The sequence below is a fragment of the Eptatretus burgeri genome, chromosome 19, assembly GCF_056783735.1.
Source record: "Eptatretus burgeri isolate ZD-2024b chromosome 19, Ebu_testis_v1, whole genome shotgun sequence".
Classification (NCBI taxonomy): Eukaryota; Metazoa; Chordata; class Myxini; order Myxiniformes; family Myxinidae; genus Eptatretus; species Eptatretus burgeri.
The window spans coordinates 645,880-673,036 of record NC_140979.1 but is presented as its reverse complement, the minus strand read 5'-3'; the positions used below and the strand labels follow the sequence as shown (position 1 = coordinate 673,036).

The 27,157-nt window shown below is 46.5% G+C and overlaps 2 protein-coding genes and 1 non-coding gene across 8 annotated transcripts in view; 2 read left to right on the top strand and 1 right to left on the bottom strand.

Moving 5' to 3' along the window:
- Positions 1–7,577, top strand: part of LOC147008351 (F-box/LRR-repeat protein 4-like) — a 30,992-nt gene extending 23,415 nt beyond the window's left edge. For all 6 annotated transcript variants that reach the window (XM_085864760.1, XM_085864763.1, XM_085864761.1 and 3 more), the window contains 3 exons: positions 847–981; positions 6,583–6,760; positions 7,291–7,577. In XM_085864760.1, the coding sequence (XP_085720886.1) occupies positions 847–981; positions 6,583–6,760; positions 7,291–7,478 (501 nt within the window). In that variant the 3' untranslated portion in view covers positions 7,479–7,577. The remainder of the gene's footprint in view (positions 1–846; positions 982–6,582; positions 6,761–7,290) is intronic.
- A 2,779-nt stretch (positions 7,578–10,356) lies between these two features.
- Positions 10,357–10,429, bottom strand: TRNAE-UUC (transfer RNA glutamic acid (anticodon UUC)). Its single transcript has one exon. It is a non-coding gene; the product is annotated as a tRNA-Glu (tRNA).
- Positions 10,430–11,448: 1,019 nt separating this feature from the next.
- Positions 11,449–27,157, top strand: part of LOC147008348 (uncharacterized) — an 89,338-nt gene continuing 73,629 nt past the window's right edge. The window contains 2 exon segments of the mRNA XM_085865085.1: positions 11,449–12,111; positions 25,593–26,955. Of these exon segments, the coding sequence (XP_085721211.1) occupies positions 12,051–12,111; positions 25,593–26,955 (1,424 nt within the window). The 5' untranslated portion in view covers positions 11,449–12,050.

Here is a 27,157-nt window from a genome sequence, read left to right as displayed (position 1 = left end):
CGAAAAGTTATTGTGTTCTTGAACCTTCTTGCCATGTGGTGATCACAACTCCCAAGTTTGGTGTATTTCTGCCCATCTGTTTCGGAGGAGTTAGTGTGACAGACAGACAGAGCCGATTATGTCGAGGTGTTGATCACCCTTTACTCAGGCATGAAGACGTCGATATACTTGAGAAAATTGTTGATTAATTATCCATCAATACGTGCACACAGAAAACACACCCCAGGCACAACAATTTGCATTTGAGGAACCCGGAGAGTGCTCTGCCCGAATGGTCGAGTCACTCCCTCATATATACACGGTTTTATCTCCAACAAATTTAATTACATAACCGTCCTTCCTTTCATCCCAGGACCAGCAGGATTACCAGCTGGCTTATGTCCTGGCAATATATATCAAACAGACAAGCAAGATCAAAGGTTTTCCTCCCAGATTCTGCTGCACAATGCTCCCTTGAATCACCCAAGGTTAACCTCACTTATCTCACACACAATGTCCTATAAAGCAGGAATATATTTTAATGAACTGCAGGCGAGTGAATTGAGTCGCGAAGAAACAAAAGCTTTGAAGAAAAAGGCACAAATCCCCACATTTACAATACCCGCCCGTTTTTTTTTTCAAAAAGCTTCGGGATAACAAAGGAATTAAATTTTAATCAAAGCTCGTGCCTGAAATAAGAAAGGAGACGAGGACTGTATGTTTGACGGACACCGCCGCTGATGACGTCTTTGTTGGAGATTTGTTTGGGTTTGAATGTCCCATGTGTTATGGAATTCGCAGAAGCGTTTCCTTCCCCCAAACAACAATAGATGTCACGATGAATGTTCCTCATCCCTCCAACCTCAGGTGAAAAGTCCGAACCTGGTCTTACTCTGTCTGGGCTCAAACTGCCAACAGCTTCGCTCACTCGACTTGTGGAGCTCCACTGGGCTGACGGAGGACGCATTGGAACACCTGACATCCCGTTGTAAGGATATTGAGGTACACGGCCTGATAGAAACACGGACACAACGCTTGAAAATTTATGTTATTGAGTCAGGAGAAAGCGGTATATTTGGGATGAAGAAAATTAGAGTTTCACATGAAATGATGTCCATCGTTCATTATCACATTGAATGTAATTTGTACAGCAAGGTGAGTGCGTTTTTTTTGTTTTGTTTTTTTCTCCATTGAAATGGGAACAATGTTTTCTAATTTCACCTGATCTCGTGAAGAATGCACATATTCTGTGCAGCACCTGCAGCAACGGCAAGTTGTGTTTCAAAATGATATTAGCCGCATTTATTTGTATCTTGGACCTTGCGACGTACCTCCGACCGTTAGCTTGACTCGCGTGCTCAGGTGGCCATAGTCTAATTTTGAGCATGCTTGTTGGGGTGTGCTGCAAGGCCAACAGACTCGACTAGCATCCGAACAACCATTGGTGTACTTCGACAAACTTGTGTCATGCAAGCATAACATTTTGTCCAATTTAACCAGAAATTGATTTTGTATCTTGAACAGGACATGTGGATCCAAGTAAGCCACGCACGCACTTCACTCAACGGTGACGAATCACTTTAAATAATTCTCGGATCCAGATCCGGATTCGAATCTTCACCGAAATCGAATCATTTCGTCCTTGTCACATACCCAAGCTCTCCACCAAATTTCGTCCACATCCGTCCACAACCTTCTGAGATATTTTGTTCACAGACAGACAGACAGACAGACGTGGGTGAAAACATGACTTCCATCCATCTTCGGTGGCGGAGGTAAAAATCTTCTCTGAAACGGCTGAACAGATCGATGTGAAACCTCACAAGTTCGATTGACTGTCCATGTGGAAAGAAAGGTTGATAACTATAACGTCATCATTAACATGGTTTGGCAGCCATGTTGGATTTTAGCAAAAACGTTAAAAAAAAATCTCCTCTCAAACTGCCCAACTGATTGACGCAAAACTTTAACTGTGTCATCGACTACCCATGGGGATTAAAGCTGGAAAGCTAAAACATCATCGGTCACGTGTTCTGGCAGCCATGTTGGATTTTAGTGAACACTTTCAAAAAGCTTCTTCTCTCAAACCGCACAACTGATGTACGCAAACCTTTACGTCTGTCATCGACTCGACGTGTGGATTAAAGTTTGAGAACTAAAACGTCATCAATCACATGCTGTGGCGTCCATATTGGATTTAAGGGAAGTTTTAAAAGAAACGATTTATCCGAAACCGCAAAACCTATCGATGCAAAACTTTACAAATTTAATCCAACTTGCTTCATGCAGTGTGAAAATGATGACATCATAGGTCACGTGGTCAGTCAGTCAAATTAGATTAAAAAAAACAAATCCTTTAAAAATCTTCTCCGAAATCGCTTAATGGATCGATGCGAATCTTCATATTGTTACAGTCTCGTCGGCCGCGACACGACCGCCAGACGGAGCCGCGAGTCGGCCCAGCTCGATCGCCCGGAATGTCAGATCACCGGGCCGAAAAAGTCCGGGTCGATGGGTCCTTGTTATTTTGGACCGAAATCCGCCAATGGGTAGACCACGTTGGGTAGGGTCGATTGCCAACTTCAATTTACCTAAATACCCACGTTGTCCAGCTACCGGGGAATTTCACCCTCGACGGAACTCGTACGGAAACGAGCTGCTTACCAAGTTCGTTCCGCGAGCGATTCCGTGCGGTTTTAATCGCCGAGTTCCGTCGGCCCGATTATCCCGTTTCTCCGGCAATGGCTGCTAATTTCCCACAACACGCGACACGCTCAGTCAATGGAAGAATTGACGCGACGAGCTGAGAACATTCAACAAATGGGGATATTTATTTACAAATATGCAGGGGGAAATAGGGAGCACGCAAGGGAAGATTTAAACCGATGATGAGATAGGCAAGGCAAACAATATTCAGCATGGAACTTAACAATTGCACTACTTGCCAGACTGGCGCCACAAACAGACACACACACACACACACACACACACACACACACACACACACACACACACACGCACACACACACACACACACACACACACACACACAGAATGATTGGACCCTGAGGATCTTTATTGTGGCTCTCCAGCCGAGGAGGACAGTCCTGCTGTGAACCAGGCTACCTTGCCGCGAACGCGCGGCTGGAAGTCCCCTTCTCTTGGGACTCCGGGTGGCGTCGTCGAATCAGCAAGGCGGAGCCCCCAGCGACGACAAGAAAAGCTCAGGAGCCAGGACGGGGTCGATGAAAAGAGCGCTCCGGAGCCAGGGCGAGGTCGATGATCGAGGAAGAGAGAAGAGCGCAAACTCCGCAGACCCTGACTGATAAGCGCCCCTCCCGTGCAACGACCGCTTCGTTTTTTTCCCCACTCGCCTTCCCATTGGACGGGAAACCCCGTGCGATTCCTTGGCCGACCTCCATTGGACAGACGCGCGGTGGGTGGGGCGCCCCCATCCCTCTGGGCGGAGTCTCTAGTGGGGGCGTTTGTGGCTCCGCCTACCGCTTCACCTCAGACTTAATGGCGTGCTTAATGGCAACGGTGCCAGGTCGGAGGCGGAGCACGGAAGATGCCCACTCACTGCCGATTGGCGAAGGAGGTATGCCATGCCTACGCTAGACTCCACCCACGAGCGCACCTGCTGGCTGGCATGCACGAAGAATTCCGCGAGTGTCATGGCGTCAGGATGGACGTGGAGATGGCATTGTTGTCGTTGATGTTGTTGTTGGTGGGATATTCTAATAACAATCGTAGCGCATTCACATTTAATTACCCATAAGACTCAGGAAAGGGCTATCTATAAAACACGTACTTCTCGAGATAACTGATCTATAGGACGTGAATGTCTGTGTGCTCATAGCTTCCAGATTCGCAACAATATGTATGATCCATGATAAATTAGTTTTGAGAGTAAAAACGTCATCGGTCACTTGTTCGGGCAGCCATGTTAGATTGAAGTTTAATGCTTTAAAAACCTTCCTCTGTCAAACCACGAAACCAACTGATGCAAAACGTTCGGTATATTATTGAGTTTCACACCTTTGGTGTTCGGTGTATCACACCTTTTTCCACATGGGTAGTGCATGATATATTTAATGTTTTGTTTCAGTCGCTGAAGCGGTTCCAGAGAAATGCATTTTTAAACATTTTCCTTCTTTCAAATATGACTCGCAGTTGGAAGTGGTAGTTCTTGGGACGGACTAACCATGAGAAATATAGTTTGATAAAAATGATAAAATAGGACGGCATCGTCACTGCAAGGGGCAGTGTGGGACAGCATCGTCATCGGAACAGGCAGCGTGGGATGGCATCGTCGTTGGTATGGGCGTTGTCCGGTACCTGGACTAACTGCTCTCATTATTATTGTTACCGCCCAGGGTTTGGGGCTCGCCACGAGGGGAAGCACTCGAGTTTCTCCCCAACACCCGGTCCTTGATTTCGACTGCTGGCTTAGCAGAGTTACGCTTCTCTATTTCCGCGATACCTTTGTATTGCACGGCAACAACCTCGGCACCACACCTGGTGATCTTCTGCTGAGCAGAGCAGGTCGGTGCAGCACCCGCTAATAGAGCAAATCAGGAAGGGTGCAACTTCCCGTCCAACTATACTTGTACACTGTGTTGGACAACAAAGGAAAAGACAACTGAGACATGTTGTTAATAACAACAACGAATTATTTATTAACACAACAAAAGGTCAGGTCAGGTATGGGAGCATGTGCCAGAACAGTGCATCGCTGCGTCCACTTTCCGCCCCATCTGGCCATCCCCCAGGCAGATGCCTGTCCCATCCCCATTTTCTTCGAGATGCCGATCAACTTGCTGCAACCACGAGGCATGTGGTCGACCCATTGGCCTCCTCCACTCACGAGACTCCCTCATTGTGAGAATCTGGTGAGCAGAATCAGCGTCAGGAAAACGAGCCACATGTCCATACAGCCGCAGCTGACGCTCATGGACTATGCAGGTAACAAATCTCATTTGAGTCTCTCTCAGCAACCGCTCGTTGGACACAAAGTCCGACCAGCGATCGCCAAGGATTCTTCGAAGAAACCTGGGACCAAAGGAATTAAGTCGCCGTCTCAGATCCCTGGCCAGAGTCCAAGTCTCACATCTGTAGAGCAAGACAGGAAGCACCAAGGACCAGAAGACTCGGACTTTCGTCCTCCCGCACAGGTACCGGCAGTGCCACACCCCATGATCCAGTGAATCCATGACTCCCCAGGCCTGACCCAGACGTCTATTGACCTCTGGTCACAGCCAGCAGAGACATGAATATCACTGCCAAGGTAAGTGAATCTCTCCACGACCCCAACATCCTCGCCACAAACAGGTACAGACAAGATAGCAGCATCCTAGATGTCATTGAAAGCCTGGATCTTAGTTTTGACCCAGGAAACCCATAATCCCAGCGGCTCCGACTCCTCATTCAGCACCTCGAGGGCCCCCAAAAGGATATCAAGAATCTCCGCAAAGATGACTGCATCATCTGCGAAATCAAGGTCAGAGATCTTGACATTCCCAAACGATGCACCGCAGCTTGATCTCTCTGACATCCCCAGAATCCAGTCCATATAAGTGCTGAAAAGTCTGGGGGCCTGAACACACCCCTGACGAACTCCAATAACAATTGGAAATAAGTCGGAGATGTTATCACTACATCTCACAGCACTCTCAGACCAAGAATCCTCCTGAGGGCATCCCAATTCACTGAATCAAATGCTTTACAGAGATCACCATTGGCTGCAAGCAGCCCCTGCTGAAACTCTCGCCTGCGTTCGGTGAAGACCCGAAGAGCAAGGATATGGTCAATCATTGACCTCTTTGGTGTGAAGCCTGACTGCTCTGGATGCTGGTGCTCAAGCAGATGGTGGCGAACCCTATCAATAATTATCCGAGCAAAGACCTTGCCCGGCACTGAGAGCAGCGTCACCCCTCGGTAGTTGTTGCAGTCTTGGCGATCACCCTTCCCTTTCCAGAGAGGGACAACAAGGCCCCTCTTCCAGTCAGTTGGGATGATGCCTGTGTTCCAGGCAGAGCACAGAACTGTATGCAATGACACGAGTGCAGCATTTCCACCAGCCTTGAGAAGTTCAGCATGGATGACACAGATCCCTGGAGCTTTTCCCCTTTTCAACCGGTTCACCGCAGCCTGTGTTTCCACAAACGAGGGTGGATCACAGTTGATTGGAGGGTCAGCAATAGAAATGGAAATATCCTTGACATCTATTTGTTTGATTGGCTTTTTGTTTCTTTGTGAACAAAATATCTCCAAAAATTGTGGACGGATTCGGACGAAATTTGGTGGAGAGCTTGGGTATGTGACACCGACAAAAGGATTAGATTCGATCTTATCCACCCACTACCAGGTGAGTGCCCAGATGTATTGCCCTTCTGTTTAATATCTCTGTGAGGTTCTTCGTCATCATTCCTGTAGCTCCAACTATCACTGGTACAACTTTATCATTCTTCAGCTTCCAGGATCTTCTCATGACAATAATGCCTCTCTAATTGTATAATGCAGGACTTGAATGAATGAGAATTTTAAAACTGCATTTAACACTTATGTTGATTTAATTGTTCCACATTTAAACTGTTCATGCAGGACCTGGACCTTGGCTGGTGTACGTTTATGCGGTCAGGCAGTGGCGCTCTCGTTGAGATGGTGCGAAAGCTGCCCAAACTGCGCCGACTGGTGTTATCGGCTATCCAGTCCGTCCGAGACACTGTCCTCGAATCGCTCGCCAATCACTGCCCTTTACTGGAACACCTGGACATACTGGGTACGGTCATCGAGGGGATTTGGGGAACTGATGTGGATGGTTGCTCAATGTGGAAGGAAAATAAAAATTGCAAGTAGAAACGAGAACGGCACTTGGTGGAGTGCTTACCTCCACCAGGCTGAACAGTTTACGTTTTGTAGCCCACTGGTAGGCCGGATCTGCATCCGGACTTGAACCAAAATCGAATCGGCTTGTTCTTGTCACCTACACAACTCATCCCCCAAGTTTCATCCAAATCCGTCCACATTACGTTTTTCAATATCCTGCTATACATCTTGAAATATCATTTTTGGATCTATCTATCAGTGGTGAAGATTCACTCAAAAAATTCCAGTATCCTGATCCAGATCTTCACCAAAATTGAATCATTTCGTCCTTATCGTTCTGGTGGATGTATGTGCTCCACTGAGTGCTGTTGTGCTGTCGTTGAGTGCTGTGTTTACTGCACACCAAAGCTCCAGATGACTGTGAGCTATTTTGACCCTTGTTTGTGATTCATCGGAGCGATTATATCTGTGTGCGTGTGGCAGGCGCTCCGCTGGTGACCCCTGCAGGGATTTTTCACCTGCTTGATACCTGTCGGCATATGCGCTTCCTTGACATTTCCTTGTGCTTACGAATGGGTGAGGATGTGGCCGCCCAACTGGCACGTGTCTTTCCACACGTCTCCATCACGCAAACCAAAGTGTGGTGTTATCAGAACGTTAATCAAATGTGACTTTTTGCCAAAAAAAATGTTTTTAAAATCAGAAGTTCACTGAAACGACTACTTTTTGCTGATCAATGTTATCCACCAAACGTTCAAATTGCTAAATTTTGTGCCAATAAATGTTACCAAACTCACAATCTTTGGAGAGTTATTCTTTCACCTTTTACCCCTGCAGATTTTGACAACAGATTCAAAGGCTCTTTGTTGTATTTTCTTTGAGCAAATCGCATCAGACATGAAATCCTTCCTCTTCTCCAATGTCCTGATTTCCGATCACCAATTTGGTTTCAGACCAGGTCACTTTACCCTGGTTATGCCGCTTCTGCTCTCCCAACAATGGATGGAGGTCCTCAATGCCAAACATGAAATCAGAGCCATATCCCTTGACATATCGCGTGTTTTTGACACAGTTTTGACACCCCGCCCTGCTCACCAAACTCTCTTCCAGTGGTATCCAAGGCCATCTTCATTCATGGCTCGCAGACTTCCTCTCCTGTCGTAGTCAACGTGTGGCCCTCAATGGAGTGCTTTCATCCCCTCTTCCTGTCCAGGCTGGAGTTCCTCAAGGTAGCGTTCTGGACCCTGTTCTTTTTCTGGTTTTCATCAATGATCTCTCCGACTCTCTGGAAAATCCTCTTTATCCCTTTGCTGATGACTCCACCCTCTGCCGTACCATATGTCATCCCTCAGACCGGCAAACAGCAGCTTCTTCGCTCACTGCGTATCTGGATAAAATCACAAACTGGTCCAACATGTGGAACATGTCTTTCAATCCGGACAAATCTCACACCCTCACTATGTCTCTCCGAAAGGACCTTTTCGACCCCCCCCCCAATCCACTTTCTCAATAATCCTCTGGAAGAAGACCTTTCTTTCAAGCTTCTGGGTCTCACGATCTGCCATGACCTTTCCTGGGAAAGTCACATTTCCAACCTCGCCTCCAAAGCCAGTCGCCGACTGGGAATCCTCCGTCGTGCGAAGTCCTTCCTCGGCCCACCTGAGTTCCTGACCACTTTCAAAGCTTACGTCCGCAGCCTGATGGAGTACTGCTCTCCCCTCTGGGCTGGTGCTCCTGCCTCCCACCTTTCTCGGCTTCACGCTGCGGAAACCAAGGCATTTCAGATTATTGGCATCTCCCGTGATGAGTCTGAGTCTTTGGGTCTCTCACTCTCTCACCGCAGGCAGGTCGGTGGTCTTTCTGTCTTCTATCGTCTATAGTCTATACTGTGGGAGGGAGGGATGCGTGGAGGGGGTGAGAGAGAGAGAGAGACAGAGAGAGAGAGAGAGAGAGAGAGAGGGAGAGAGAGAGAGAGAGAGAGAGAGAGAGAGAGAGAGAGAGAGAGAGAGAGAGAGAGAGAGAGAGAGTAGCATGAGAAAAAAAAAAAACGAGAGAAAGGTGAGGGGTGGAGGTGGGGTTTGTAAAGAGAATGATATGTTATGCTTCATGACCGACACACATACAAAAACAAACTCATGTCAGAACAGCTGTACACACAACGACACAGCAGAGTTTGTAATGAAATCCGCTGGCACATCTGTAAAAACTTTGATGTTCCAGTTCCAGAAAATTAGTGGGAACATAAACCAAAAGTAATCATTGAAAACATTGAAGTACCTATCGCTCACGTGCGACCTAATGTTCCCTTCGAGCGTGAACATCGACAACAAAGCGTTGCGGCAAGATATCATCCTTAGGTACAAAAAAGAGAAGAAAGTATTGCTACACGAGGTGTTAATACCAATTATTTTGGGCTAAATGATGCAGAAATCAAGAAAACGACCAAATATCAAGACCTCAAGAATGAAGTGAAAAGATCCTGGAAGCTGAAGAATGATAAAGTTGTCCCAGCGATAGCTAGACCTACAGGAATGATGATGAAGAACCTCACAGAGATATGAAACAGAGGGGCAATCTGTAGACCCCTTCAGACTCCTTTTTTAAATGTCATCACTGGTGGTGAAGGTTGTGGTCAAATTTCATTGAAATCGTATGAATATTTATGGACGGACGGACAACGTGCCGTCCTGTAAGCTCCCCGGAACTACTTTACAGGTCAGCTCAAAACCATCCCTGGGAATATTATTACAAACGAACTGCAGTTGAAAGCTGTCCGGGACTCAGTGATGATCCTGAGGAGAGTCATCGGCACAAAAGTTCGAGAACAGAAAACTTCACACAGCTTGGTCCACGAATCGAGACCCTTTACTGGAATGGAGGTGGATACTTTGAGCCAACCCTGGGAGGACTCCATTCCACATACTGAAACCCACATGTGTAGATACCAATCAACCACACACACATTGCCTTTTATTGGAAAAGACAGCTGTGTCGGAGTGGCGACCCGTCCAGGGTCGTAACCGCAGCCAAGAAACTGTTTCAGCAGAACCGACATTCTCTCCAGAACAACGTGAATGAAGGAATGAATGAAGATGAGACAGTGTTGAAAGAAATTGCAAATGAATAAAACATTCCAAACTATGTTGTGTAAGAAATCTCATCAGACGTTACACGCACGATCACTTGTAAATTGTCCATAATTAGTGATTTATCCAAGTTTACCCCATGGATTTATAAATTACCAGTGGTGTTCAGTATTATTTAATTCTGATGGAAGAACCTTGAAACATTCGGCCATTTCCAGGTCCTGCTTCTCCGTGGGTCACCGAGGGTCATTGAGGGCTCCAAGAAATTAAATACAATTGTCCATTGTGACGTCACAGCAAATCAATCAGATCGTTCACAATCTTCATCAACGATCAACACAAGCAAGGAAAAGTGACAACACGACTCATCAATCATATGTAAGGATGATATATATAAGATACAAAAACCTTGATGAGGAATATTAAAAATTAAAAAAAATCATGGGACTTTGAAAATAAATAATTCCCTGGCCGGGAATCGAACCCGGGCCTCGGCGGTGAAAGCACCAAATCCTAACCACTAGACCACCAGGCGTCATTCTTTCAAACACAACAACACGATCACAAAACTTTACTGGAAGCTTGAACCCTCCGTCGCGTTCGACGGGACACACTGACCCGGCAGAGTTTTGTTTCCTTCCAACTTTTTTAATAAAAAGTTTTTTTTTGGTTTGATCTTTCACACTTGCACCAGATAAAGGGGTTCACACATTCCTGTGTGTTTGTTTAATTTTATTTTTTTCGGGATTGTCATTAAAAATTTAATGTGAAAAAAACTTCACATGAATGCAGTCGTGGGTCAGATGGACCTGAGTATTCATTTAACCTCTATTTCGCTCGAACAAAACACTTTTACACACGACCTTTCATGGTTGTTTAGAACAAAGTGTGATGCATATTCCGATGGTCTCCAGGCAGCTGTCTGCACAGCCACCATCACATCAGCGACACCGTCTCCGCGGACACCATCAGACCGGAGATGGCAAGGAGGAGGAGCCTCCATGACGTGTCTCGCTATTTGCTCCGTCAAGCCACGTGACGAAATATCGGAAGTCGTTTTTATTGTTGTTGTTGTTGTTGTTGTTGTTGTTGTTGTTGTTGTTGTGATCAATATTGGGAACTTTTTCAACTTTCTGTGATGAATCTTTCATCCGCCACATGATCCTGTAAAATAATCTTAACAACAATTATAATATTGTATTATTAATGATAATTGTTGAAAAATGATTATTTGGAAGGAAAAATACTTTTTGACAAAAACAAAGGAATATTTTCATTGTTCTCATATTAAATGTATATGTTTGGAAAATTACATGACCAGGCTGGGAATCGAACACGGGTCTTTCAGTAAACCCGTGTATTGTTGTGCCATGTTCTCACACATCCATGTTCTATTGTTTCGTTCACACTCCCATTGTTCTCATCATTCCACGTGAACATTGAACGATCGCCACGTGTCTTTGTGCTTACTCTTCTCACCAAGGATTGTTCAACATTTTGACAGGCGAATGGACTCCGGACAAGGTCCCAGAGGAGACGGTCCAAGACAGAAAGACCACCGACCTGCCTGTGGTGAAAGAGTGAGAGACCCAAAGACTCGGCCTCATCGCGGGAGTTTACACAATCCCGAGGTTGGGATCGTGAGATGACTACACCGTGAGGGGATACAAGAAGATATCAATCAATCATCCGGTTTATTTAATATAAATCCTACGTCACATCGTGTGTACAAGGTATGGGGACAAAGTCGCTCCGAATCCAAAGGTCGTTCCGAATCAAAATATCCGTTCCGTGTTTTGTGACTCGCCCGCTGTTTTGGCGCCACATGCTCCTCCCTCGCGCTCCCATCTTCCACCTTCCTGTGTGTCGACACTGATCGTGCGGAGTCCTCGATGGACGGGCGTGGGGACGGCGGAACGCGATGTTGGGTGGTTCGTTTGTCCGAGACATAATAAGGGGGTTTAGGCCCCATTCGGCCCTCGACGAGGGGAGTGGTGAGCGAGCACGGATTTCTCTGTTATGGAGGTCGAGGCTCAGGGAGCGGGTGCATCGCCGACCAAAGGGAATCGGACCTTGGAGGCAGCTGTGATGGAGGGGAAGGGTACTTGAGGTACCCCTGAGACCCGGGATCGTCCATTTGAATAACCAGCGATCAACATGGACACGTTGCTGACCGCAGGACAATTACTCCACCGTCAGGAGTGGAAACGTCCACCCGGTGAGTAGGGAGGGGGGGGGAGCTGGGGATGGGATATCACCGGCGGTATGACGTCATCACCGTGTCGGGGGAATCCCTGCTCATCCCGCCTCTTCACACATGGTTGTTACCTCCACCACCCAGGTTGGACGGACGATATGTTTCCATCCATGTCTGTCTGTCTGTGAACAGGATATCTTAAGAAGTTGCGGATTGATTTGGTGGACAGGTTAGGTGTGTAACAAGGACAAATTGATTTGATTTTGCTGAAGATCCGAATCCGGACACGAGAATTATATATTTAATACTAGGCAAAACCCCATCACAGACGGATTCCGTTCATTCAACCACCCTCACCAGCTCACCCACACTCGAGGGACATGGACTGGACAGGGCGTGCTTGCCCCCACCCCTGCCCCATTCCTCCCTGCCTCCCACCCCCTGCCTTCAATTTGCTTACCCCCGCCCAAAAGTTTAATTACCCCGGCCCTGCCCCCCGTCTCTTGATTCCCCGCCCCACTTGCCCCCGGGCCCCCGCCCCCTGTCCACCCCCTCACACTCAACCCCGCCTAATTCACCCCAGCCCCCGCCCACTCACCCCCGCCCCATTTACCCCCGTCTCCCGCTTTCAATTTGCTTACTCCCACCCAAAAATTTGCTTACCTTGCCCCCTGCCTCTTCACTCCCTGCCCCCGTCTCTTCATCCCCCGCCTCCGCCTCTTCACTCCTCGCCCCCGTCTCAACGAAAAGTGTTTATTCTGCTTCAGAGTTGAAAGTTGACTCTTGCCACGATGTGCGATGCACTCTTACAGGTACGAAGTCTCTTTCAGTCCAGGTCACAGTACCGAGAAAAACGTGACACGACCGCTATGAGGAGCACAAAATTGGTCCTTCAGTATTAATATATAGATCACTAGTGATTCTTCCAATGGAGGAGAAGCTCTGAGTTGGTGGAGAACTTGATCCTTGATGTCTTGAGACATTTCATCGATCCTTCCCTTGACGGTATCGTTTGATAGAGAGATTTGGGAAAGCTTGTTTGCACTATACTTCCCCAGAACGAGCTCTGCTCCACACAGAGACCACTTGGTTTTATGAGAGTCTCTCTGATGTTATGGATATTTTTGGCCCTTTGTAATCAACATGGCGATCTCACAGGAAGCCTCAACAACCTTTGAAGTCCGTTGCCAAAATGCTCCACTGCTGTCCATCTTGGCTTGCTTCAAGGACTGCCTTTTTGTTTCAGAGAATGCCTTGGGTTTGGCACCTCGAGCAGGATGTGTTGTCTTCAAGTGGCGTTCCAAGCGTGTGGGCCGCACGACATCATTGTTTAGAGTCTTGTGGCATATTACCCACTGGGGACCTGTGTGTCACCCTTTTGGAGGGACACAAATACAAACCGAATATGTTCGCCAAGATACTCCCGCTTCTTTTCACTCATTGCGAATTATTTGGTTTGAAATTGGCACTGCAAATCTGTGAAGAAAAAAATTAATTTTAATATTAAAATATTAATATCAATATTGAATTTAAATAAATGTTATATTTTAAAATTAATTTTAAAAACCGAAAATGGAAGGCTGAGTCGCGAATAGAAAGCGAAAATTATTACAGGTGATACTTTTTTTAAAGTGGGTGGAGCTGGTAACCTTGGCAACCATTAAAATTTTGATTTTCAAATGGTTTCTGGTCACTGTCACATAAATAGACAATCACAGGTGAGATAGGTCCATTGAAGGTCTGTTAGCTCTCAGGCTCGATGAGATCTGTGACTTGCTTCATGTACCACGTAAACCTGTACGAACCTGTTTCATGGGTGACTGAGAGGTGACGTTGCTCTCAGTGCCGGGCAAGGTCTTTGCTCGGATAATTCTTGACAGGGTTCGCCACCATCTGCTTGAGCACCAGCATCCAGAGCAGTCAGGCTTTACACCAAAGAGGTCAACGATTGACTGTATCCTTACTGTTCGGGTCGTCACTGAACGCAGATGAGAGCTTCGGCAGGGGCTGCTTGCAGCCTATGTTGATCTCTGTGAAGCGTTTGATTCAGTGAATCAGAATGCCCTCTGGAGGATTCTTGATTTTCGTGGGGTGCCACCAAGCCTGATCATTCTGATGTCTGAACTCTACTCTGGTACTGAGACTGCTGTGAGATGTAGTAGTACCATCTCTGACTTATCTCGAGTTGTTACTGGAGTTTGTCAGGGGTGTGTACTGGCCCCACACTTTTCAGCGCTTGTATGGACTGGATTCTGGGGAAGATTTTGGAGAGATCACACCACGGTGCATCATGTGGGAATGTCAAGATCTCTGACTTTGATTTCGCAGATGATGCAGTCATCTTTGTGGGGATTCTAGATATCCTTTTGGAGGCCCTCGAGGTGCTGAACGTGGAGTTGGAGCCACTGAGATGACGGGTTTCCTGGGTCCAGACTAAGATCCAGCCTTTCAATGACATCTGGGATGCTGCTATCTTGTCTGTGCCTGTTTGTGGCGATAATGTTGAGGTCATGGAGAGATTCACTTACCTTGGGAGTGATATTCATGTCTCTGCTGGCTGTGAGCCAGAGGTCAACAGACGTCTGGGTCGGGCCTGGGGAGTCATGGATTTATTGTGTCACGGGGTGTAGCGCTGCCGGGACCTCTGCAGGTGGACAAAGGTCCGAGTCTTCAGGTCCTTGGTGCTTCCAGTTTTGCTCTATGAATGTGAGACTTGAACTCTGACCAGAGATCTGAGACGGAGACTTAATTCCTTTGGTACCATGTCTCTTTTTTGGTACCAATGAGATTTGTTACCTGCATAGTCTGTGAGCATCAGCTGCGGCTGTCTGAACATGTGGCTCGTTTTCACAGATGCTGATCCTGCTCACCAGATTCTCTCAGCGAGCGATCCTTGTGAAGGGAGGAGGCCAATGGGCCCACCACGTGTCTCGTGGTTGCTTCAGGTTGTTCAGCATCTCAATGTGATGGGGATGGGCCAGGCATCTGTCTGGGGGATGGACAGACGGAGACCCCTGGAGTACCGGAGGAAAGTGGTCGCGGCAATGTGCTCCTCCAGTGCATGCTCCCATACCTGACCTGGCCTGACAGGTGAGATATATTTAATTTCTGATAGATATTGTTGTGGGCCGGGGGTCGTGTGAGAAGACCACGAGGTGGGGGAAGCTATCTGGGCTCCCACCAGACTCCCGGGAATTGTCGACCGTCGCACACGGATAATTCCGTGACGCGGCGGGTCGCTTCACCGACCGTTGACCCAAAATAACTCAACCGCATTACCTGTGTAATGGTAATTACAACCGCATTACCATTACATTACCTCCCGTCTCTGAGTTAATCGGGTTACCTAATTAATCCCGTGATTTAATTACTGGGGAACACGCCCTCGCTACGCCTTGTCTGAACCGGATCACTCTCTCGGATCACGTCACGGGATCGGATGCAGCCGAGCGACACTGCCAAGGACGTACCGGCTAAAAGGAAGTGATCGTTGGGAATAAAGTCCCAGCTATTCTAGGATTCGGACCATGCTGGATCAATGGAAGAAAAGACAAAAACGAGCTGGGATTATTTCCAATAATAATTTATTAACAATGGGCGAGGAATGGGATGTGGTACGATCAAGATTTATTGGGGTATTTTGTGCAGAGATAGGGGGGAGAGAGGTGTGGTGCAGCAAATAAACAAGCAACTTGCAAAAGCAGACACAGAGCAGACAACCTGAAAATAATAATAATGATAACAACAACGATCTTCTACAGCCTTACTTAAGCAGACAGGCGCCAGGACACAGACACACACACACAGACACACACACACACACACACACACACACACACACACACACACACACACACACACACACACACACACACACACACACACACACAAACACACACACACACACACACACACACACACACACACACACACACACACACACACACACACCTCGATGAAGAGGCAGTATTGAAAGAAGAAGGAAGGGAAGTTGAGGCTACAATCTCGGTACCTTTGTACTTGATTGCACAACGTGCCACTGATACGTTTCGGGGGGGGGAGGGGAAACGAGCGATATAAATTTGCCCCATCTCACTGTAAGCTGGTCGATGGAAGAAAAAAAAGTGATGCCACCATCCTGAGAAGTGGAAGAAGAGGAAGTAAGAAGAGTCGGCAGCATGAAAATAGGTTATCCATCCAATAGATAAAATAGGTTATCTCATATATTTATTGGGTAGTCGATCGAGTCGAAAAAAAAAAAATTTGAGATTTATTCTCCCCTTATTATCAGTATTTAAAATGGTGATTTCAGTTAATACAATGGCGATTTCGATGAAACTTGGTTGGTAGGTTCATACCATGACCGAGTTGTGTGCAAAAGAGAACCGTTGCTATTGACCCCACCGTTGCCTAGCAACGGGACTTTGAAATTTTCGAAAAATCATAAAAAATTTATTTTTTCGAAAATCAAAAATTGGCCCACGAGCGACTGTGGGCAGTACATTCAGCCATATTGTCAAAGATTTCCAGCCGGATCCTATAAAAACTGTCGGAGAAGATAGATGTTGAATGAACCCTGGTCGAAAACAAGAAAAAACGGTTTGTTATTTCTCAGAGACTATGAGTCAGATATACATGAAACTGGTATGGTAGGTTCATGGTTTGTCCTGGTTATGTGTGAGAAAGAACCGTTGCTATGGACCCCTCCATAGCAACGGCCAGCCGTAATGTGAGAAAGAACCGGTGCCGAGCAACGGCCGAAAAACCTCTAAATGTGGGGGTATTTTAACGAAAAAACAATCTGCAGCATTTTCCCTTCAAGCTAAAATCATGAATTTTCTTGTGCTTAATCCTCAGGTCATTCCCCATCGAACGGGCCCATCACGTCAGGTTCTATTGGGTCGTCGACTACCCATGTCCGCCTACCGGCTTGTGGATATATATATATATATATATATATATATATATATATATATATATATATATATATATATATATATATATATATATATATATATATATATATATATATATATATATATATATATATATATATATATGGATATATATACGTATATATACATATATATATATATATATATATATATATATATATATATATATATATATATATATATATATATATATATATATATATATATATATATATATATATATATATATATATATATATATAACAGCGAAATGTTTTTGTTTGTGACCTGACTGCTTTGAGCTCTGAGTACGTCTGTTAATTACATATTGTTAAAATGTGAGTTGGTCTATTGATTGATTATGTAGTTTTGGAACGTTTGTCCATTGAATCCTTGCTGATGGAATGTATGACTCTTAATTATGTACCAATAACGGGTTGGAACGTTTTAATAATGAATAATTACTCATCGAATTATATTAATGACACAAAGCCACATAAAACACCATGCAAAAGAAGTCCTGGTGAGGGACTGCAATATCTGATTACCCTCTCTTGTTAAGCCTCCCCCGATACTCCTGTAGGATAGCGGAAGGTTTATTGCTGTTATAAGGGTTGTTTGTCCAATTTGTGCACCCCAACTTTTTTGCAATTTCTTCTCTGAAACTGCACACACGATTTTGATGATACTTGACCACAACCTTGACAAATCACCTTGACCACAACCTTGACAATACTTGACAAATCACCCGGTATGCACCAAAGTTTGTTCACTGGTATTAAAAAAACGGGCCTTATGGGGGTGGGGGTTGCTCCCCAATGTAGGTGTTTCTTTTCTCCTCAGAAATGACACACAGTTCTGATCAAACTTGACCACAACCTTCATCACCCATGAGGTAACAAAGTCTGTAAACAGTATTTAATAAATCGAGGTCTGAGGGGTCGACGGGTGGGTTGTCCCTGTTGAAGAATTTTCAATTTCTTCTGTATATTTGAGTTATTTATTACAACAAAACAGATGCAAACACGAACATATTGTTGCGGATCCCGGGTGGCGGGATTCTCACCCGATCCTAAGGCGCCACCCTCACCACCGCCGTCTCCAGGGTTTATAACGCCGGCCGGCTCGGCACAGGCCTCGGTCACGCGTCTTCAATTGTGATACCAACGTAATCCTTGTACCTTACCAGTTGGGGAAATAGAACCCCAGTTACAGACTGGTTGTGTCAGATGCCGAGCGTTTCCTGGCAGTCTGTAACCATTTTTGGTTTTATATACCAATCAAACGGATCGTTTCTCGACGCGACACAAATTAATCCATAGCGGCAACTTCATCCGAATCAACCAGATTTATTGGGGAACATCGGGGATCACAACACAAGCAAAACATTCACGACAATGGTTTAATCAACAATCCTCAACCCGTTCTTAACTAGGGAACCACGGACTACAGGTTTTGAGCCGGTCGCTACCGAGATATGCCTTATACAACACGTGCAGCCAAAGACAGACAGACAGACAGACAGCATGCATGCAAGGCAAGACAGAGTACTTGGTGATGTCTCATGGACGAGAGGACAGTGTCAAAAGCAAGAATGTCGCTCGCAACACGCGGATGTCCATGGATTCGAGCCCCAGCTCGAACGCGCCGCGTGGCAAAATAGAGGCGTCGTACTCTTGACCCCTTCGCACCACACGCGGTCTCCGCGCGCTCTGACCCCACGTAAGGTCGACGATGGGCCTCAGCTGATCTCTCTCACGGTCCAGCATACAAATCCAGGCCTGGCCTGTTCACCAGACAAGGCCCAAATTGAGGTGCTGGGCTCCGGCAAGCGGATCGGCAAACATGTCGAGTCGTTGGTGTGAGCAGGGACCGTCAGAGGCTCCGTCGTCTCCTCTCCTGCCTTCCCGCCTCGAAGCCCGATTTCTCAACTCCATCCTCTCTTACTGCCAAAAATGCGGACTCGACGTGCAGGTAGGTTCAGTGTTTCTCCCGGCAGATCCAACACTGTCCCTCTTCGTTCGCACGCTTCGAAAACACGAGCACGCCTCGAGAGCGACTGTTTCCACACACCGAACCTTTTTACGAAGCCTTCGTTTCTCGCTTCGAAGCGACTCCGAGCACGCCTTGAGAACCCGACTGTTCTTCACACACAGCACTCTTTCTATCCTTCGACACACCAGCACCCTCTCAACCGACTGCAGTTTTGTACTTCTGCCAAACTCAACCTGTTCACGAGATCTTCTTTGGCTCGCTCCGAGCCATTGGCTCCTCCCCCTTTCGAAGTGGACAAACTCCTCCCCTTCGCGTCACTTTCTCTTTTTGGCCACACCCTCTCAGCCAACTGGGCAGGGCCTATCGTCCGGAGAGGGGAGGAAGAAGAGGGAGCCCTCGGCACACCACTACTGTACGAACATAAAAACAGCCTCTTACACCTCCCGACACACATGTAACGTCCATTTTACCACACAACCTCGCTGAACATGCATTTAATGGGGAATCTGAGCTAATCCTATATTTAGTAGTCCAATAAGGGCCATTTCCGCAACAATATCCACATGGAGAATTCAGAGGCGCTTCAATCAGTCACATGGCCTTCCTCTAATTCTGCTGTACATACATGGAAACTTTGAATTCTTATATAGTATTCAATGAGACAATGTCTGTTCTTCCTCCAGACATGCTGACGCCACAGCTGATGTTTTTGGGGTTCAGGGGAAATAATCACACAGCTTTGTTGCAGTAGCCATCTGGAGGCCAGCTTAATTTTGCAGGGATGAGGAATATTTATGGCCTGAAGCTTGATGGGAGTTTTGGTCATTATTTTCACACACATTCAATTTCAGCTGGACTCTTGTTTCCAGATAGACTTTCAGGCACCAGTATATAATTATTTATTTCTAAGAATCCGTCAATAATACAAATAAAATACGAGGTGATTGTATTATCCTGAATGAGGATTAAAGATTATTTGGAAGGCCAATCTGTTTTGGGGAACAAGGGGTATTTTTACTTATCAGACTGGTCACCTTCCAATACAGTCAAGGGATATTGTTGCGGAAATGACCCTTAGTGTGTTATTAAATATAGGATTAGCCCAGATTCCCCCTTAAATGCATGTTCAGTCAGGTTGTTTGGTAATTGGACATTACATGTGTGTCGGGAGGTGTAGCAGGCTGTCCAGTGTTCCTACAGTGGTGGTGGACTGGGAGGCGCCTTGCTTATTTTTCCTTCCCCTCTCCGAACTTGCTCCGCCCAGCGCTCTGAGAGTCTCGGTCGGCGAGACGTGTCGGCAGCTGATTGGTGGAGGGCAGCTGCAATCTCGAGCGATGGACCAATCACGGGTCCCCGGGGGAGTGTCCAGAGAGCGGGCGCCGGAGGGAAAGGGTGGAACTGCCTGAGCCTCGAGTCGGGCGATCGGCAGTAAGTGGAACTGCATGAGGTCTGCCTGCGATCTGCTGTATAAGAAACGGCTTGTGGGAGTCTGCGATCGGCTGTAAAATGAAACTGGCTGCTCGAGTCGAGTCTGGGATCGGCTTTCGTGAGAAGAGCGAGCCCCAGGAAGGCAGGAGGAACTGCATGAGGGGAGTCGGCGATCGACTTTTATGAGGAGGTCACCGACAGGTTCATCCGGAGTCAAGTGACGGAGCCTCTGACTGTCCCTACTCACTGCACGGCTCGACACGTCTTGTAATCCCATCGATCCGCCTGCGGAGCCCAACACCTCCATTTGGCCTATTCTGGTGAACGGACCAGGCCTGGATTTGTATGCTGGACCTTGTGAAAAGCCAGCTGGAGCACACCGTGGATCTTCCGCTCTTGCGCCACCGACCTTACGGGGGCTGAACGCGCTGACGCTGGTGCGCAAGCAGTGCCGGGAGAAGGAGTACGAGTGCAGTTTTGCCACGCTGCATGCTCGAGCTGGGTGCTCAAATCCGTTGACATCGGCTTGTCACGAGCCTTATTCGTGCCTTTGACACTTTTCCTCTCGTCCATGAGGCATCACTAAGTACTCTGTGTCTTGTCTGCATGTTTTCTGCATGTTGTCTAAGGTTTATCTCGCTAGGGTTCCCTTCGAAACCCATAATCCGTAGCTCCCAAGTTAAGAGCGGGTTATCCATTGATTAAAACATTGTCGTGAATGTTTTGCTTGTGTCGTGTTCCCGATGTGTCCCCAATAAATCTGGCTGATTCAAATGGAAGTTGCCGCCTTGAGTTTATTCGTGCCGTGCTGAGGAACAATTGTTCGATTTGTATTTAAAACCAAAAATGGTTACGGACTGGCACACTCCGCTCGGTCTCTGACAAACCCAGTCTGTAACCGGGGTCTATTTCCCCAACTGGCAAAGCACAGGTGTACGTTGGTATCGTGAACCGAGGCACGTGGACCTAGGCCTGTGCTGAACTGGCCGGCGTTATAACCCCGGAGAGGGCGGTGCTGTTAAGTGACGCCGAATCTTCAACATTTGGCTGTCAAGAGAAGGGTGCGAATCCCGCCACCGCCGAATCCTTTACAATATGAGGTCATTTAAAATGCGAATATGTATAATTAAAATAGATACCTGTTCAAGCACATTGATGTAAAAAGCATGTTGTATTTGAGCACATTTCCAATAAAAGAGAAATTACAATATATTGTGCTTTTCCTAAAAACATTAAATTTTTTAATTTTTTATCACCCTCAAACCCATTACGCTAATTTTGGAGAAATTTGCACCGACACCCAAAATATGTATTTGCTTTCTTCTCCGAAACGACATGCAATTTCAATGAAACTTGACCACAACATTCACCAAAGTTTCTTCACGACGTTAATATATATATATATATATATATATATATATATATATATATATATATATATATATATATATATATACATATATATATATATATACATATATATATATATATATAGATATATATATATATATATATAGATATATATATATATATATATATATATATATATATATATATATATATATATATATGCCTGGTGTGTTGGCGTAGTGGTTAGGGCAGTGGCTTGGGATCCAAAAGGTCCTGAGTTCAAGCCCCGTTGGGCCACTAAATTAATACATCAGGGGTTGACTCAGCCTGTCATCCTTCCGAGGTCGGCAAAATGAGTACCAGTATACTGGGCCGGTGTATACCCCGGTTAAAATAGGTGTACCATATCCCTGTGTGTCGTATGAGGCGACCAGGGTTGCGTCAGGAAGGGCATCCGGCGTAAAACATGTGCCAAATCACTTTGCGGATCATACGGATGATCCGCTGTGGCGACCCCTTATGGGAGCAGCCGAAAGAAGGAGAAGAAGATATATATATATATATATATATATATATATATATATATATATATATATATATATATATATATATATTGTTGTGGTTGACGAAATTCGCAAACCACCATTCAGGTCCCTTAGGTGAGATATCTCTGTAAGTATATGTGTAGTTAGGCCCAAACCCGTTGTTTCGAGGGAATAAATGTCATTCATTCGGGCTGCGACCATTCTAGATAGCCGTTTTTCTTTTACTATCTTTATTTTGGACCAGCCGCCATTACTACCATTACTACCACCACCAACCACGTCTCAACAGCCATCACACAACAACCACCAACCGCAACGCCGCTTCACAACCACAGCCACGACCTTTACCGTCACAACACGCCCTCGCAACCATCGCATCACCGCCATTCCCACGCCGCTTGTGGGCACCGATACTGGACTCGTGCAGGGCGCGCACCGAGCAGCGGGTGCAAAAACACCAGCCTTTCCGAAGCAATCGGATCAAAAACGACTCACGCCCACTTCTGTTCCGTCCTATCGGCGAGCGTGGGGCGATTTGGCCCCGCCTCCAGGTGCGTCGGAGTATAATCGCTATATGCAGATTCGTGGATCAAAAAGCATTCACGCCCACTTTCCCTCTGTCCAATGGGGAGCCAGCCAGAGGTAAAGGGTCGAAGGTGAAGGAGCGAGGCCCCGGGGGCTATAAAGGGCCGCGTTCGCCCGCCGGGCAGTGGAGTTGGAAAGAGTCAGTCAAGGAGAGTGGAGAAGAGAAGAGTCGGAGAAAGCAGTTGGACGGAGCTGTGGAGAGTGGGAGAGTTGGAGAGGTGGCGGCGGCGGAGGCAGTCGAGAGGGCGCTCGTGTCAGAGTCGGGGAGCTGCGGAGAGGGGAGGCCGATAACGCGACCGAGGTCGCGGTGGAGACGCTCGTCGCGGGACCCGAGCCAACGAGATATCCTCATCCCCCGAGCATCAACAACCCCCTCCTGTTTCCCCCCGCGCTGAGATAGTGTGAGAAGGGGGCCCCGTTCCCACCCCATTCCAGACACTGTCCGCGAGGCCCGCGGAGTCGGGGCGCCACCGCCATTTTGCGGCTCATCACCTGACGGGTAGGCTCGACGCGGTCTCGGCCCCAGGCCCGTCTGCCCCCTCATAGTGGAGGGTGGTCCCTTTTTCTTTTGCTTTGAGTATATGTGTTGTCGGCGCCGTCTGTGAAGTAAAACTGTATAAGTGTTGCCGTGTGCTCGGTAGTCGGTGGTAGAGCTGCATTGTGTTTCACTTTTACATTTGCTTTTTGTGCATTATTGTGGTGTTTCTTCTTTTACATTTGCTTTTGGTGTATAATTGTATATGTGTGCTATCCGTGTGCCATCGCGGAATAAATGTGCTTTATGTTGAACTGTTTTTCCCGTTTCGCTTCGTCTTTTCCTTTATTGAATCTCCATCTTACTTCACGTAAAGGGTTGGTCGTGGGCTAAAACGCCCGATAATTAATCGAACCGTCTGGGTTGACGATAACACCGCTCGGTTATCCCGATAGTACGGAACGGGTCGCTTAAAGTGGCCCGTGTCCGAAGTCGACCTGCGGCGAGGTGCGATCGCCCGGTCTACCCTCCGTGTGGGTACTTAGGTAGGTCGAATTTGGCGAGCAACCCTATCCCACGCGGGGGGCCGATTGGCACGATCGTGGTGAGGCCGAAAGGCCCACCCGTGACTAGTTCCCGGCGTTAGTCCGAGAGGGTCACGACGGGATTGTCCGTCCGGTGGGCGACGTGCCACGATTCGAGTTACGTGGCCGTTCGCACGCCGGCGGGCGCGAATCCGCAACAATATATATATATATATATATATATATATATATATATATATATATATATATATATATATATATATATATATATATATATATATATATATATATATATATATATATATATTGTTACGTTTGAGGGGGGTATGCATTCAAAGGGTAATTAGGATGTTTAATTAGGTATGCCATGCTGTTCGAGTTTACCAGGATCTCGATGTAATAAGTAGCAATTCCGTGGTGATAAGTTGTCTAGTAAATGTCCATTTCTTCAAGGGGGAAATGATAATTGTCACGTAATTAGTTGGGGAAACGGGTTAGGGTAAGTGTGTCTGCGTAAACCCCTTTAAGTATTCCCTGGAGGCTTGCCGTGACGTCACAGGACAGTGCTGCGGATGGCTCCGCCCCGTGATCACGATTGGCGGAAGGCGACGGTGGTGGGCCAATAAAACGGCTCGATTGGAAGTGACGAGGACGGGAGGATAAAAAGGTTCTGTTCGGGGAAAAGAGAAGAGGAAGAAGATCGGTACAGAAAAACCGTTTTGGTGGAGGTTGTTGTGCTTGGAGCGTGCTGTGTTGTTGCGCTGATTCGATCCTGGTTTTCATCGTGTCTCGAGGCCCTGCTGTGCTTCGTGCCTCAGCTCGGTTGGCTCTGGGGTTCTGCTGTCTCTGAGTACGGGGTCGAACGGCGGGCGGACCTGCCTCCCTCTCCTGCTCGCAACTTGGCGCCAGAACTGGTTCCCTGGCGGCTGTGAGCGGACTTGGGCCGACACCAGGAGGTCGACAGTACCACGGTGTCTCCTGCCCCTGACGAGCGCAACGCCAGCTCGTCCGGCGCCAATCCAGGGACTGTTGCGTCCGCACCACGGGCCAGCCTGACCACCAGGACCAGCTACGTTTTGTGTGTGTGTGTGTGTGTGTGTGTGTGTGTGTGTGTGTGTGTGTGTGTGTGTGTGTGTGTGTGTGTGTGTGTGTGTGTGTGTGTACCTGGCGCCTTAGAGGGCTTGAGATTTGTATATTCATTGGAATTATCTGTGATTTCCCCACGCCCGAACCTACACCACCATCCCGTCGAATCGCCCCGGATCCCTCTTCTTGCCGAGTCTTGTTATTTCTGGTTAGAGAAATAAACGTTATCAACTCAGTGAAAAGCGACTCGTGCCACCTTCCTCGTCCCGTTTGCGGTAGAGCGATTAGAACCGCCATCTTTGGGTTATAAATAAATAAACCGCCTCCATCGTTTCGGCTCATTTTACGTTGGCGGGACTGTTCAAGTCCCGTAGACGTCACAATATATATATATATATATATATATATATATATATATATATATATATATATATATGGATATATATCGGGGTCCAAGAGGGTCTACATGGTTGTGGGGGGGGGGGGGGTTGGGGTGAGGGGGGGTAGGTGTTGCAATGATGCATTTTCTAGTTAGTTTTATGTTTCAATGTCTTTGCAGATAAAGAAATGAAAATCATTTATTTTACCAACTCTGCCCAGTTCGACACAGAAGATCATTTCAATCAGCAAATGCCTTGTTGTCTGGACAATCACAAATCGAGCAGCGTCTCTTCCAACAACCACAAGAGTTGTTTAAAGGCGATCAAGCAGATCCAAGGAAACAACAAACCCTTCAAGCGTTCCGTGTGTAACAAGGCTTTTCCTACTTCATCAAATTTACATCGTCATGCAAGAATACATTCCGGGGAGAAACCCTTCAAATATTCCATGTGCTCGAAGACGTTTGCTGATTCATCATCTTTACATCGACATGAACGGATGCATTCCCTGGAAAAACCCAACAAGTGTTCTGTTTGCCCCAAGGCATTTGTTTCTTCATCATTTTTACGTCGACATGAACGAGTACATTCCGGGGATAAACCCTACAAGTGTTCTGTGTGCTCGAATGCCTTTTTTTCAAAATCAGGTTTAAATTATCATAAAAAAACACATTCCGGGGATAAACCCTACAAATGTTCTGTTTGCTCCAAGGCATTTGCTGCTTCATCTTCTTTACATCGACATGAACGAGTACATTCCGGGGATAAACCCTACAAGTGTTCTCTTTGCCCCAAGGCATTTGCTGCTTCATCAACTTTACATCGACATGAACGACTACATTCCGGGGATAAACCCTACAAGTGTTCTGTTTGTCACAAGGCATTTGCTACTTCTTCAACTTTACATGAACATGATCGAGTACATTCCGGGGATAAACCCTACAAGTGTTCTGTTTGCCCCAAGGCATTTGCTGTTTCATCAACTTTACATCAACATCAACGAGTACATTCCGGGGATAAACCCTACAAGTGTTCTGTTTGTAACAAGGCATTTACTCAATCATCATCTTTACAAACACATGCACGAGTACATTCCGGGGATAAACCCCACAAGTGTTCTGTTTGTAACAAGGCATTTGCTACTTCTTCAACTTTACATGAACATGATCGAGTACATTCCGGGGATAAACCCTACAAGTGTTCTGTTTGCCCCAAGGCATTTGCTGTTTCATCAACTTTACATCAACATGAACGAGTACATTCCGGGGATAAACCCTACAAGTGTTCTGTTTGTAACAAGGCATTTACTCAATCATCATCTTTACAAACACATGAACGAGGACATTCCGGGGATAAACCCCACAAGTGTTCTGTTTGCCCAAAGGCATTTGCTACTTCTTCATCTTTCCATCGACATGAACGAGTACATTCCGGGGATAAACCCTACAAGTGTTCTGTTTGTAACAAGGCATTTACTGATTCATCAACTTTACATCAACATGAACGAATACATTCCAGAGATAAATCCTACAAGTGTTCTGTGTGCTCGAATACCTTTTTTTCAAAATCAGGTTTGCATTATCATAAAAAAAACACATTCCCGGGATAAACCCCACAAATGTTCTGTTTGCTCCAAGGTATTTGCTGATTCACCTTCTTTACATCGTCATGGACGGAAACATTCCGGGGATAAACCCCACAAGTGTTCTGTTTGTAAAAAGGCATTTGGTTCTTCATCAAATTT